Source organism: Propithecus coquereli, unplaced genomic scaffold (genome assembly GCF_000956105.1).
Source record: "Propithecus coquereli isolate 6110/MARCELLA unplaced genomic scaffold, Pcoq_1.0 Scaffold11, whole genome shotgun sequence".
NCBI lineage: Eukaryota > Metazoa > Chordata > Mammalia > Primates > Indriidae > Propithecus > Propithecus coquereli.
Genome location: NW_012134969.1, coordinates 7,947,037 through 7,960,790, shown reverse-complemented (window position 1 = coordinate 7,960,790; position 13,754 = coordinate 7,947,037). Strand labels below are relative to the sequence as shown.

Here is a 13,754-nt window from a genome sequence, read left to right as displayed (position 1 = left end):
AAAACTTAACATAGTTCTAAAATTCAGAACTATTCAAAAAGGTTTACCCAAGAATTGTCCCTCCTCTCATCTCTTCTACCCTGTTCTTATTCTCTCAACTTTCCCACTGTATTTCCACCCACCCTCTCTAGGTAACCAATCTCATTGATTTCTGGTCTATCTTTCCTGTGTTTCTTTCTCCATAAATGAGCAAATATACATGCATTTTCTTATTTCTTCTTCTCTCTTACAGAAAAAGCAGTTTCAGTGGAGGAGACCACGTTGATCCATTAAATATGTTTCGATAGCTTTGAATCTCAGAGGGAGAAGTTTGAAATCTCAATCCTTTTCTTCTCAGAAGTCCATTGTGGACAGGTCGATTTATTTTGCAAATTTACCTATCTTTACCTCAAGAACATTCAAACGCATCTACCAGTGGGAATGTAGGGGAGGGGGTGACCAGGGTTCTGCCCATTTACAGAATGTAGATGTGACCTCGCACTAGATAAAATGCTATAGGATGCTCCCTTCAAAATGCTGGGTCGTGGGCCTTGATTCAGTTGATGGCTATTATGGTCACCTTCCCTGAATAAACATTACTCAAAGTGACCTGATGTCTTTACTGCTTAAAGCAGCTTCCACGACATAGTAGTCCTTTCTATGGTTGGGCTTATCATTCCATATGGTCAAGGAAAAATCCTTTTGAATGGAGATTCTGTGACCATCCATACAAGCTCTGCCTCTCAGCATTATATTAGCCACAGATTTCAGGACCTCACCTTCTATGTTTTCACCTAAGTTAAAAATGCTGAAAAAGTTAAAGGCAAAGGAGGACATTTTTAGTACTTCACTGGAGACCTCCCTCAACATGGGCTATGATCTATTAGTCAATATTCTATGGCTGCGGTTCTTCAACAAACCAGACAAGATCTCCCTGTATTAGTATCCTTTTATTCTTGGCCTTATCTTCCCTGAGAAGTTAAACATTTTCTAGATAGTCTAAATTGAGAACAACTCTCATCATATTCTTTTTGAGGGTTTGGTTATCAAGCAACATTCCAACTAAACAAATGTAGATTTCCCTTTTGGGGAGTAGAAAGGGAAGCTAAGTAGATTGGTCAACAGGAATGAGAGGGAACATCCCATTATATTTTAACCAGTGTGTAAAGAAGACTCTTAAGCAATCAACTATTTGGGCCTTTCTCTTCAGAGTAATTTTTGTACAGAAAATTGCTGTTGGGATGAAGCTTTGTAGCTTTGGAGTCCTTATAGCCATCGTCCTCATCTGTGAGCAGCATGTCTTCGCATTTCAGAGGTAACTCAGTAGAATCCTAGTCTGTGGTGGGCCAGCTTCTACGCTTGTTTGCCTCACAGCAAATCAAGTCAGTGCACTGGGCTGGGGAACGAAATGTTAAAGTCTGAAGGCTGGCTCTCTCAGAAACTTTCTAAGTTGTCTTGACAAACAAATGGATTTCAGTACAACAGGCTATCACTAGATATAGGGTCTTTTTCTTTTGTGGTTGTAATATTATTGCTGTGAGAACCCCAGATGATATGTATGTTCAGCGGCTATGAAGATTAAAGAAATGGAATTTTTATGAAAGATTATTTATACCCCAACATGTCACATGATTTATATTTTTCCTGTCTTTACATATAAAATATGTTAACTATGGGTCATTTATTTTCCTCTTGTACATGAAACATGGGAAGGAGAAGAGGGTAAAGGTCTTAAAAGGCAGGTTTGGGTCATGCATGGTTATTCAGCATGAAATATGAAAGGAAGAATGGTTGTGTTATAAAGAACACATACATGAACATATCTAATTCTTACTTTGCTTAGTAGAGTGATTCCCTTAGGATTTTCTACCATAACCTACTTAGAAGAACACAAATGAACTCATGCCATAGCATATATAATACATGGAGTGAATAGTTCCAGGGTACATGTAATGTTGTGATTTACTAACTAGTCAATTTTTAGGCTTTTGATAATTGACATTGTTTCCTTTGGAATTATCTTATTCCTCTCTCCCCCTTTTTTCCTTTTTCTCATTTCTTTTTTTGTTTTGTTTTGCTTCTATGACCCCTTTCTTCTTCAGTTATCTCTGAGACAGATCCTTCTCCTCTCATTAGTGAATGGCAAAGAGAGAAAGGACATGAGCAAAGGAATATACTAGGGACAGATAAAATTCTACCAAAAAGCTTTCTTGAGTCATAAATAACCATAAAGCAACAGTTCAGAGAATGGATCTTGACTCATGAACCTGAAGATGTATTTATTCATGATCACTGAATGAACTATAATTGGTTGATTCTTTTTTGTTCCATATGATTGTCAAGTGTCAAGCAACAAATTCTATCATCAAATAATGGTTGTGATTTAATTGACAAGGAGGCCCAAATTTCTAGAATAATTGGTGACTTAGTTCTCTATATTTTATCAATAAAGCAGAGGACTGTGATTTGAAGGTTCTTGCTAGTTCGGATATTCCATAGCTTCATGATTGGCTTTAATTAAGGGAAAAGGGCGGGGGAAGAAGGAAAGTTGATATCAACATGTCCAACTTGGTTACTGCTATCAGTGGCAATATCAGTGACAGTGAGGGGGAAGGGAGGAAACCTCCGGTTATTTAAGTACCTATGTTTGCCCCGTGCGCTTACCTTTCTAAGGGCTAGGCACTTAGAAATGTCACCTGTTTAAATGCCTACAATCCTACACTCTAGGAATCTTTACCAACAATTTACAGAGGAGGAAACCGAGCCTCAAGAAGAGTAAATCATTTGCCTGAGATCAAGCAATAAGTGTCGACTTTGGATTCAAATCCACTTTAGCCTCATTTCAACTCGTTGCACTGCACAGCATTACCTCTAAAAAATCTAGAAGTATGAAGAAAACCAGTAAGAAGGGAGGTCAGATTTAGTCTCAGTGAGTTGGAGAAGACAGTCGGTTTCGAATATAACCTGGAAGAGAGGCCTGGACTGGAGGTCGACTCTCACGTCCTCACCTACTAGCAGCTCCAAACGGCCCCAGAGCCAGCCCAGCACAGGCATTGTCAGCGCTGGCTGTTGCCGAGCTTCAAGGGTGGGCAGATTCACCTGCAGAGCGCCATCTTCCTCATAGAGTGACCTAAACTCCTGGATAGGATAACCGGCAGCAAGACACACCAAAAGCTTTACCACATCTCTTCAAAATGAGTAAGTGTATAGCAGCTTCGTGGGACTAAATATAATGCAAATAAGGGAAATAGAAAAAAAAAACAGTGAAGAAATGAGTGAGAAGATTACTTCATGCGTGGATTTTCTTACTATGTTTTGCTTCAGTTTATACTCTGCAATCTGATTGACACTTATACTTGAAGAAAGGAATGAGACTATGACTATATTTTAACCAAATAATATCACATTGAAAATATGAATACTTTTTGCACACTGTGAAGGTCCCTATGTACGGGGGTCGGGGAGGCTTCACCGTAGCAGATGCATATCTGAATCCTGGTTTCCATCCCTTCTCTAGAAATAACATACTCCTTTCTGTGAGTAAGAAGAATTTTTTACCATGTTTCCGAGCACTGCTTTTCCAGCAATAGCCTATTACTGAAGCTCGAAAGGAAATCTAATTTCATTCAGAGTGACAGACTTTGATAAATTATTTCTGGGAGCAAGAATATAAACGCTTCTAAAGAGAACTAACTTTTCCTAAAGCTGTTCTTTGTTATTGTTTTTTTTTTTTCTTTTTTGGCGTGATCATTTTCCTAATAACAGTTTGTATTCAGGCAATCTTAGCAGTTGATTTGTGGGTGCGCTTTGATAAATCTCATCAGTGAAATGCCCTCGAACGACAGCAACAGCAAAAAGTTTTAAAGGCGTAATACCATATGCCAAAGAGAAAGGCAGCCAAAGAAACAGATCTCCATATTCACTTGCTTTTTAAGGCTAAACACTGTAAAGGGTAAAAATAAAGTACTTGCAGGAATCTTGTAAACAGTCATTAATTGTATTGTGCAATGATCACCTAGGTGCAGCCTATCAGCCCAGGCTATTTGGAAAGACGTGAGAAAACAGTAGAAAGAAAAGAAGGAAAGGAAATGGCAGCTGGAGGAGGGTTGAGGATTGAGAGATTCTGAATTATTGCTAGACCATAGGAAGTGTTCCTTCTGTTGACTTCAAATACTATCTGGCTACCCGGAGACCAGCTTATTGTCTTTCACTTAGCTCCTACTGATGTATTATTTTCATCTCAAAGAACAAGCTACCAATGGCCTTAAAACACTGTAATGCATAAAACAAAATTACAGCCTCAGGCTATGTTCTATTGTTCAGAGGCATCTCACCAGGTTTTTAGATTCAAAATAATCTTTCATGACTATGACAAGTGTGAACCTTCCCCTATAAACTGTAGTGGGGGATGAACCCTGATGGACATAATCTTAATCATAATGCTCAGAAGGGAAGGAACAGCAGCAGTGTCGCATCGGTATTAAAAGCTAGTATCACTCTCCTAGTGGTGAGAAGAAAGAAAGAGAGAGAGAGGAGTGGGGGGGAGAGAGGGAGAGAGGGAGGGAAGGAAGAAAGGAAGGAAGGGGAGAGAGAGAAAGAAAAACTCAGCATCTGGAGAGTTGAGCTGGAACCCCAGATCTGCTACTTACTAGCCATGGAGCTTTGGACAATTCCCTTGTCTTCATTGAGTCTCACTTTACTTCTTGTGTAAAGTGACCTGTTACTTCATTGTGCTTATACTTCTCATTCTATTTTTGGTGCAAGCTTGTTTTTTTTCTCAAATGGTTATTGTGTGCATGCTATAACTGTATCATTCAGATCAAAACACATCTTTATTTTTCATCTCCTGTTGCTGCATGACATTCTACATAGTGGGGTTATCTTTCCTTGCTCTTGCATAGAAAGTTAGGAGATTTCATGGCTTTTCAGCCCAGTCTTAAGTAACTGACAGCCCTTGGATAGTGTTAAAAATGCAAACAGCCTCAATTCAGAAATTAGAATGTCAGCTCTAACCAATATATTATTCAAGTATTTCAATCCTTGTTGTTAAAAGGAAAACTTTGAGTGAATTAAATTTAACAGAGTTTAATTGAGCAAAGAACAATCTGTTTTTGAAGCAGCCCTCAGGACCAGAAGAGGTTCAGAGAGCTCTGCTCAGCAAGGTGGGCAGGTGGCATTTATGGACAGAAAATGAAAATGAGGTACAGAAGCAGCTTGATTAGTTACAGCTCACAGTTTGCCTAACTTGGGCATGGTCTGATTAGTTGGCCACCTGTAACTGGCTGAGACTCACCTAGTTGTTAACAACAAAAAAATACTCCTAAGTTAGGTTGCAGTTTGTTATGTAGGGACTCAAGTTATGGAGGCATCCTCATGCCAAATTTAGTTTAACATTATTTATAGGAAAACAACCACCCTGAATCTTCCACACACATTCCTGACTCTTTCTCCTTAGTCTATTTCTTGAGTTTTAACTTCTTAAAGTTGTGTGAGACCCCTTGTTGGGGAATTCTCTGGGCCAGGACAGATACTTCTCGACGTAGGTGGCTACTTGTAACTCCATCCTTCACCCTTGGGAATCTTGCTTCTGTCACCGGGTTCTTGTTGCTGAGATCCCACCATCCCTTTAGGTGACCCTATTGGACGGCATCTGAGTTATAACGACCTAAGGTGAAGTGTTTCTTCTTTTGATTTTAATTACTATCTAGCCAACTGAAGACCAGCCACAAGCAGGTTTAGCTTTCTCAGGGACAAACCAGACACCAGACTTGTGCCTCTAAACCTGGGGACACATTCAACTCTCCCATCGTCTCCTAGAAGTCCGTCCTTCTAGGTTGAGGTGGAGGATTAGCACCCCAAAACTTCATCCCCTTTCGGAGGGTAGGGACTTACAGAACTACATAACTTACCCAAAGAAATATCTTCACAAATCTTCTCTCCTCTCTGCTTTTTATAGCCTCTCCCTGAGTAAGGGAGTACAGAGTCATGAAACCAGTTTTCAAAAATTATAAATGCTACATAGAGTGAACCAAGAGACCCTCATCCCGTTACATGATTCTACTGTGTTGACACTTCAGTCAAATCTGACATAGGAAGAGTCCAGTTCACAAGTTGAACTTGGACATATCAATATATTTTATGGTGGATTTTTTTTTTTTTTTTGAGACAGAGTTTCACTCTGTTGCCCAGGCTAGAGTGCCGTGGCATCAGCCCAGCTCACAGCAACCTCAAACTCCTGGGCTCAAGCAATCCTCCTGCCTCAGCCTCCAGAGTAGCTGGAACTACAGGCATGAGCCACCATGCCCGGCTAATTTTTTATATGTATATTTTTAGTTGTCCAGCTAATTTCTTTCTATTTTTTCAGTAGAGACAGAGTCTCACCCTTGCTCAGGCTGGTGTTGAACTTCTGAGCTCAAACAATCCGCCTGCCTTGGCCTCCCAGAGTGCTAGGATTACAGGCGCGAGCCACCGCGCCCGGCCTTATGATGAATTTTTACTTCATAATTTTACTCCTCAACATTTCCTAACTTATTTTTTATGTTTCCTTAATTTATTTTCTCCATAAGAAAGAGGCTCATTTGCATAACCTATCTTTTACTTTTATAGTTTCTTTCTCTCTTTCTGTTGACTAACTTTGGTACTTTCTCCTTTTTTAATACATCAGATTTTTCTTTATTTAGCATTGTCCACTCGACGTTCTTTGTTCATTATTTTCGATGTAACAGCTTCTCTACCACTGCCTTGCGAGAATTAAATACAAATGCCTATAAAGCACTTAGCATAACATCCAAGTTAGTAAATATCAGTAAAAAAGAAGAAAAGTCCCCCAAAATCTTATCTTCTAGTAAAAACAAGACTTGGACATGGAAGTGAAATTCAGCCTTTGTGTAAATAATGGAGAGCTCATTGCTTGGTAAGACATCCCATCTCGTTAGTGCAATTTCTTAGGGAGTTTATTGTAAAATTATAATGATTTAATTATATTAACCCCCACTTCTTTATACTTTCATCAAAAGAGAGCTTTGAGTTTGCCAACTCTTTTGCATAAACTCCTGAAGTGGTGCCCACCCACCTTGTAAATGAGGACCACAATCCTGACCCCAGCATTTAAGATCCTTAATGATCAGGTCCTAGCCTGTCATTCATCCTGGCTTTATTTCTTGGTACATCTCAACATCGGCCCCATATTCCTGCCCACCTGGATCATTCACCCTTCCTCGAGCTCTGATTTTATTTTTTCACTTGTGCATTTATGCCATTTAATCACCAATTTATTTATCAAAATTCTGCCTATGTTAGTCTTATGCCACTTCATTTCCCCTTCACCTGTCAAATACCAGCTATCTCAGAAGTCCAACTCACAATATCTCCATTCTCTGCCAACCTTTGCCAGAAACGATTTCTGACTTTGTATCCCTGTAGCAGCGTATTTCTACTACTCATATCACATTTTTAGTGTTTTATCTCACACAGTATGCATTTGCATCTGTTGCAGGCTAGTTTCCCCAGGAAACAGATTCTGAGATGAAGATTTACATGTAGGAAATTTGCAGGAAAGGGATCTCAGGGCCAACATCTGTGGAGGAATGAAGGAAGGAGAATTGGACAGAGGAGGAATTAAACTGTGATGCAGACACAACAAAGATCTCAACTGCTCCTACCAGGAGCCTCGAAGCTGGGTTGGCCTGGCATAGTTGTCCCAATTGGGGCAAGCAGGTATGCCTTTGTAACCCCTGTTTATTAGTGATCAGGTATGGGCTGACCTTGGGAGGGGGCATAACCTTGGGTAACACAACCCTCTTCAGTCAATGGCAAGTCCTAGAAGGGGACTCAGCCGAGAGTGTCAGCTGCCAACATTCCCAGATGCTGAGGAAATGAGAGTTCATCCTGGATGAGGATCTGGGCAGCATAACATGACAGCTACTATAGTCCACTCCTGTGCCACTCAGATCAACTTGACTCATGAGATAAGCTTTGGGAGCAGCTCTTCTGGGATTATGGTTGTTTTCTTTTCCTAGAACAAACATACAAGAGGAACATTAGTGGGATAAACCACCTACAACCTCCACAGCTAAAGCTAGTCTTGAGACCATAACAAACCCTCTTCCTTCCCAGTCTCCACCACCCATTCTAGTTCCCCTCACCCTTGGCTAGCACCTGTTCCGGTCTAGGTGGTTTACCTGGTGAGATGGCTTATACTCTCAACCCTCAAGGGTCTGAGCCCCAATCACCGTGCCCTCTCAGGCCATGGCTGCTGCACTTGTCTGTATACATCAAAATTGGACAAGGGAGTATTAGAGATTGCCTAAATTTATTACCTGGATGCCAAACATATCCTCCCCTGCCACACCCACTGTGTAGGTGCAGCCTTCAGTGTCCTGATGATCAAGGTCAATTGCCCCTCCAGCATGGTAACTCCTCTCCTTCCTAATGAGCTATCTGCATGAGGAGATGGAAATGGCTAGGTAGCAATAATAGCTTTCAGCTTAATAGGACTCTTACTGTCCTCCTTGTGGAAGCATTTCTCCTCTGGGAACCAGAACTTTCAGACTTACAGAACCATATTTGTAGATTTAAAGTATAAATTCTCCAAGTGGGTCACTAGGAATGATGGTGAATGGAACCACTCCAACTTGGTTCCTGGAACCATGTATTCTACCCAGGAAGGACACAGCACCATATAATGATAATTGACTTAAAGTGTATACTGTACCCCAGAGAATGGCGCCTCTTCCCAAGCTATCACCTCAATTAATCCTTTGACAGGCCATTCTAATTGCTGTATCAGGCTAGCAGCTTCCAGGTGATGTGATATGTGATAGGCCCAGTGGATTTCATGGTAATGTTCCCATTTCTGCACCTCCCCTGTTGTAAAGGGGATCCCTTGATGTGATACGCTGTTACGTGGGATTTTGTATCAGGGAATTGAATGCTCTGTAAGCCCTTCTATTGTGATGCTGCCTGAGGCTCTGTGGGCAGGAGAGGCAAACCCCACACCCAGAGTAGAAAGGGACAGATGTAGTCAATTTGCTACCAGGTGGTTGGTTGGTCTCCTCGAGGAATAGTGCTGATTCATGAGGCTCAAATTTGGTCTTTGTTGCTGGCAAGTTAGACATCTGGTGGCAGCAGTAGCTAGATCAATCTTGGTGAGAGGAGCCCATGCCGTTGGACCTGTGCATAGATTCATCTCTGCCATCATACCTATTCCATTCATGTGCCCTTTGTGCCAACACTGGTGTGGGTGTTGCTTCCTATTGCTGCTATGACAAATTACTGGAAAATTAGTGGTTTAAAACAACACAAATTGATCTTATTTCTGTAGCTCAGAAATTCAAAGTGGGTCTCACTGGGCTAAAATCAAGGTGTCAACCAAGACTTTGTTCTTATCTGGAGGCTCTTGGGGAGAATCCATTTCCTTTTTTTTCAGCTTCTAGAGGCCACCCTCATTCCCTGGCAACACCCATGCCATCTCAAAATTGCTCACATGTTACTATGTAAGGTAACAAATTCACAAGTTCTGGGGATTAGGACATGGACTCTTTGGGAGGCCATTATTCTGCCTATCATAGTGAGTATGACAGAACCCAGCTCATACTGGACAGGACCAGCCTCATGACCTCTTGTCATATGGTCAAGCATTTTATCTTTACCAGTAGCATGCCAGGAATTATTTTTCAAAAGGTGTATTCTAAGCCAGGTGTGGTGGCTTAGCCTGTAGTCCCAGCTATTCCGGAGGGTGGGGGCGGGGGCGCTGAGACAGGAGGATCACTTGAGCCCAGGAGTTCGAGGCTATAATGTGCAATGATTGTGCCTGTGAATAGCCACTGCACGCTAGCCCGGGTGACATAAAAAGACACTGTCAGCCCCCCCAATCCCCCAAAAAAGGTGTATTCCCACCACCGATGCCTCTAATCCCATATGGTCTGCCAGGCCACATGGCCCAAGTGGCAGGGTTTCTTGCACCACAGTTTGAACCTTTCTGCTCTCATCTTTTCACAAAGAAGATAGCCTTTCATGGTGTCTAATAGATGGGTTGAAGCAGTATTTCCAAGTGAAGCATATTCAGAATCCAAGAGACCTACTAGAAAGTGTGCTTTCTTCTTTGTCATGGGAGGCATAAGATGAAATCATTTGTCCTTTATTTCATGGAGGATATCCCAGCCTATCCCAGAACACTAGACCCCTAAAATTTCCCTAATGTGACAGGCCCCTGACTCTTTGTAGTATTTATACCCTACCCTTGGGAGCACATGTGTTTTGCCAATGCCTCCAATGTACTTGCCACTTCTTGCTCTTCTGGTTCAATATGAACATGATGTCATTGATATAGTGGACTGGAATATCCAGACAGGCTAGTTCCCTTTAGACTATATTATCACAGAGAGTGGGAATGTTAATTAAAGCTGAGGCAAGACTGTAAATATACACTGGGGTCTGTCCCAGGTGGATGTTCCCTGTTTCTGAGGCTTTGTTCTGCCAGGGATGGCCAGCTCAATGGCTGAGTACCGTATACTTGAGGCTCTGCCCAGCAAAGATGCCACAGCAAGCACAGTGACTGCAATGGCCATCCTTGCTTGGTTGACTTTTGTCATCCATGTCATCCTCCAGCGTCCGTCTGGTTTTTGTGGGGGCCAGGTAGCAAATTAAGTGTCGATTTGGTGGGAACCACCATCCCTGCATCCTTTAGGTCTTTAAGGGTGGTACTGATATCTGCCATTTCCCCTAGGATGTGTTTTTTTTAAAAATTTTGCTACCTTGGCAGGGAGGGTGGGCAATTTTAGAGATTTCCTTTGCCTTTTACCACTATGATAGCTCTTACCTTATAGGCAAGGAACCAATGAGGAGGTTCTGCCAATTATCTAGTATGTCCATTTCAATCATAGATTTGGAGACCAGGGAAACGATCATGGGGGATCCATGGACACAGTGCACCCACTGTGAGCTAGGCTTGGGCTAGGACTCTGGATCCCCAGGTTTCAACGTCAACTTGGACCCTGCATCCAACAGACTCCTAAATGTCTGAGTTTCACCATTTCCCCAGTGTGCAGTTACCTGACTAAATCGCCATAGTTCTCTTTGGGAAGGGGTTAAAGGAATCATGATCCTTTCAGATACTTTCTACACTGTTGCAGGGTCTTTCCTCATGGGGACCTGACTCCTCCTTCAGGCAAGAAATTCTGAATATAAGAACTAGCTCAGGTCTGGAAACTAGGCAATGGATTGGAATAGCTGTCCTCAGCCTCTCTCGTTATTCATCCCTGACTTATTTTTATTGTAAATATTGAGCAATACTTTTGTTGGCTGCTCATCTATCTTATCCCTGAGAACTCTGTGTTCTCTTAACCAACTCCATAGCTTTCTGAGGGTCATGTCCTCTGGCTGCTGCTCTAACCTTACTGCTGATTACAATAACTGTGCCCAAATTGCTACTGGTGGTTAAGCCCTGCCACCTGGCATCTATTATGTAGGGATCTCATCGTTCCCATTGCTATCAGGGACTTAGTTCTGTAATGGCACGCCCTACAGTCAGCCTTCCAGATCTACTCCCACCTCCTGGCCTCCAAGCCAATAACTGGGGTAAAGTCATGATACAACCTGGCTGTAGAGGTGTGGGCATGTTAATAAAGAAATAGACTATACCCCAAGGGAGGTGCACTTGCCCATGCTATGGGATTTCACATTCTAGTTAGGTCCTTGGGAGGTGGTACTAGCATGCTGCTGGGTTGGTTTTTGGAAGCTTGAAGAAAGCAGTGGCCTGCACCAAGTGAACTAGAAATGTCAGAACTGATGTGGCAAATGGTGGAAAAGAGGTCAAAAGATTTATAGAATGGGACATACTAGAATAAAAATGTTACGTAAAGCTAGAAAACCCACTGGGTTACTATGCTCCACCAGGGACCCAGAGGACATTCTGTTTATTAAAACAATAAGAAATGGTGCTGGTGAGATATGAGGGTCACCAGCATCACTGAGAATCTTGGTAGTGGCTTTTTCATAAAGTATCTTTTTTTTTTTTTTTTTTTTTTTTTTCTTTTTTTTTTTTTTTTTTGAGACAGAGTCTCATTCTGTTGCTGAGGCATGAGGGCAGTGGCATCAGCCTAGCTCACAGCAACCTCAAACTCCTGAGCTCAAGCAATTCTCCTGCCTCAGCCTCCAGAGTAGCTGAGACTATAGGCATGTGCTACCATACCCAGCTACAAAGTAGCGTTTTAATAGTTTTTTTGTCTCTGAATAAATAAAAGAATGAGACTTCTTTATGTTTAAAAAAGTAAATAATATGGAAAAGCATAAAATTAAGGAGAAAAACACTGAAACTTCAATACTCTGAGAAAATATCTTTAATACTTCGGTGATCGTTCTTTTATGCATTTCGCTATGCATTGATACATCCCTGTGTAAAATTTGTTGAATATCTTATCTCTTATCGGCGCTATAGATACCTTACTTTTAAAAACAATCTTATTTGTACCCCCATCCTTCAATTGCCATTCCTCACCCTCCAAATCGATGTTAACAGTGTGTTGTTTATTTATTCATAACTTTCTCTTACTTTTAACACATGTAGTGTTTCTTTTTCTTTCTAATTTATTTTTTCCAAAAATAGGATATTTCATAGAGTTCTCCACATCTCGCTTCTATCCCTTAATATATCATGTAAATGCCCCCCAAGTTATCTGTTATTAAACTCATTCTTTTTTTCAAAAAAGTACTAGATTTATAGTAATTATTTACCCTATCTATACATTTACAATGTCGAAGAAGCAGAATGAGATACATAGCAATATATTACTATATACATTAAAAGTACACACATAATAATATATGTCATTTATATAAATGCATATGTATGTATTTAAAATGCATTTATAAGTGTAAATAAAATGGACCGAGAACCTGAGAACGGTGTCTATGGGGCAAGTGGAATGGGACTGGAGATGGAAGATGAACAGAAACAAATTGAATTAAAAACAAAATTAATAATAAATAATAAACCTAGGGCCAGATCGAAGCTCCTTAACGGTAGATCTGGGCTCAATTCATCTTTCGTAAACTCATTCTTTATAACAACTGAAAACATTCTGGAATGTGGAGACACCACCACCACGCAACAATTCTGTTACTGATAAGCATCCACATGGTTTTCAGTTCTCGTGACTATGAATAATGCTGCAATACGTGTCCTTGAACATGTGTCCTCGAACATGTGTCCTTAAGCACTCATTGAATAGTTTATGCTACACTTGTACCAGAGACTGATATAAAATTTCCCAGTCTGCAGTTTTTATAAGTCACTTTTTCCCTCTTCAAATGATCAAGTCTCTGTAGGCTTATTTCTAGAATCTAGAATCTTTTAATCAGGCTTTCTGAAATAAAACCATCCTTCACCCTGCTATCAAAGTTATTCTTATAAATCACAACTCAAATCATGTCACTTTTTTAACCTAATTGCCTGCATGATGAAGTCCAAATTTCTCAGCATGCATTCAAAACCTTCTCTACGGGAGGACTAACATAACTTTCCAAACTCACTTCTATTTAGTTACCATTCTTTTCTTACCGTAGACACATGCACTTGGAAACAATGAACAATTGCCATTTCCCCAGCAGTGCCCTTTTATGTGTTGCCATTGTCCCTTTATGTACTCTCAGACATTCTTACTTACCCAATCATCTCTTCTATGATGCCTTTGCTAATAATGACAAACAGAAGTAACCATAATCTCTTTTGTGCTTCTGGAGCTCTTGGTACCTGGTTTTTTAAAAATAAAATTTTT

The 13,754-nt window shown here is 40.9% G+C and overlaps 1 protein-coding gene across 1 annotated transcript in view; it reads left to right on the top strand.

Moving 5' to 3' along the window:
- Positions 1-1,150: 1,150 nt before the first annotated feature.
- The window catches only part of CPB2 (carboxypeptidase B2 (plasma)), an 84,409-nt gene continuing 71,805 nt past the window's right edge, over positions 1,151-13,754 (top strand). Inside the window, exons 1-2 of the mRNA XM_012648329.1 lie at positions 1,151-1,294; positions 7,475-7,481. Of these exons, the coding sequence (XP_012503783.1) occupies positions 1,221-1,294; positions 7,475-7,481 (81 nt within the window). The 5' untranslated portion in view covers positions 1,151-1,220. The remainder of the gene's footprint in view (positions 1,295-7,474; positions 7,482-13,754) is intronic.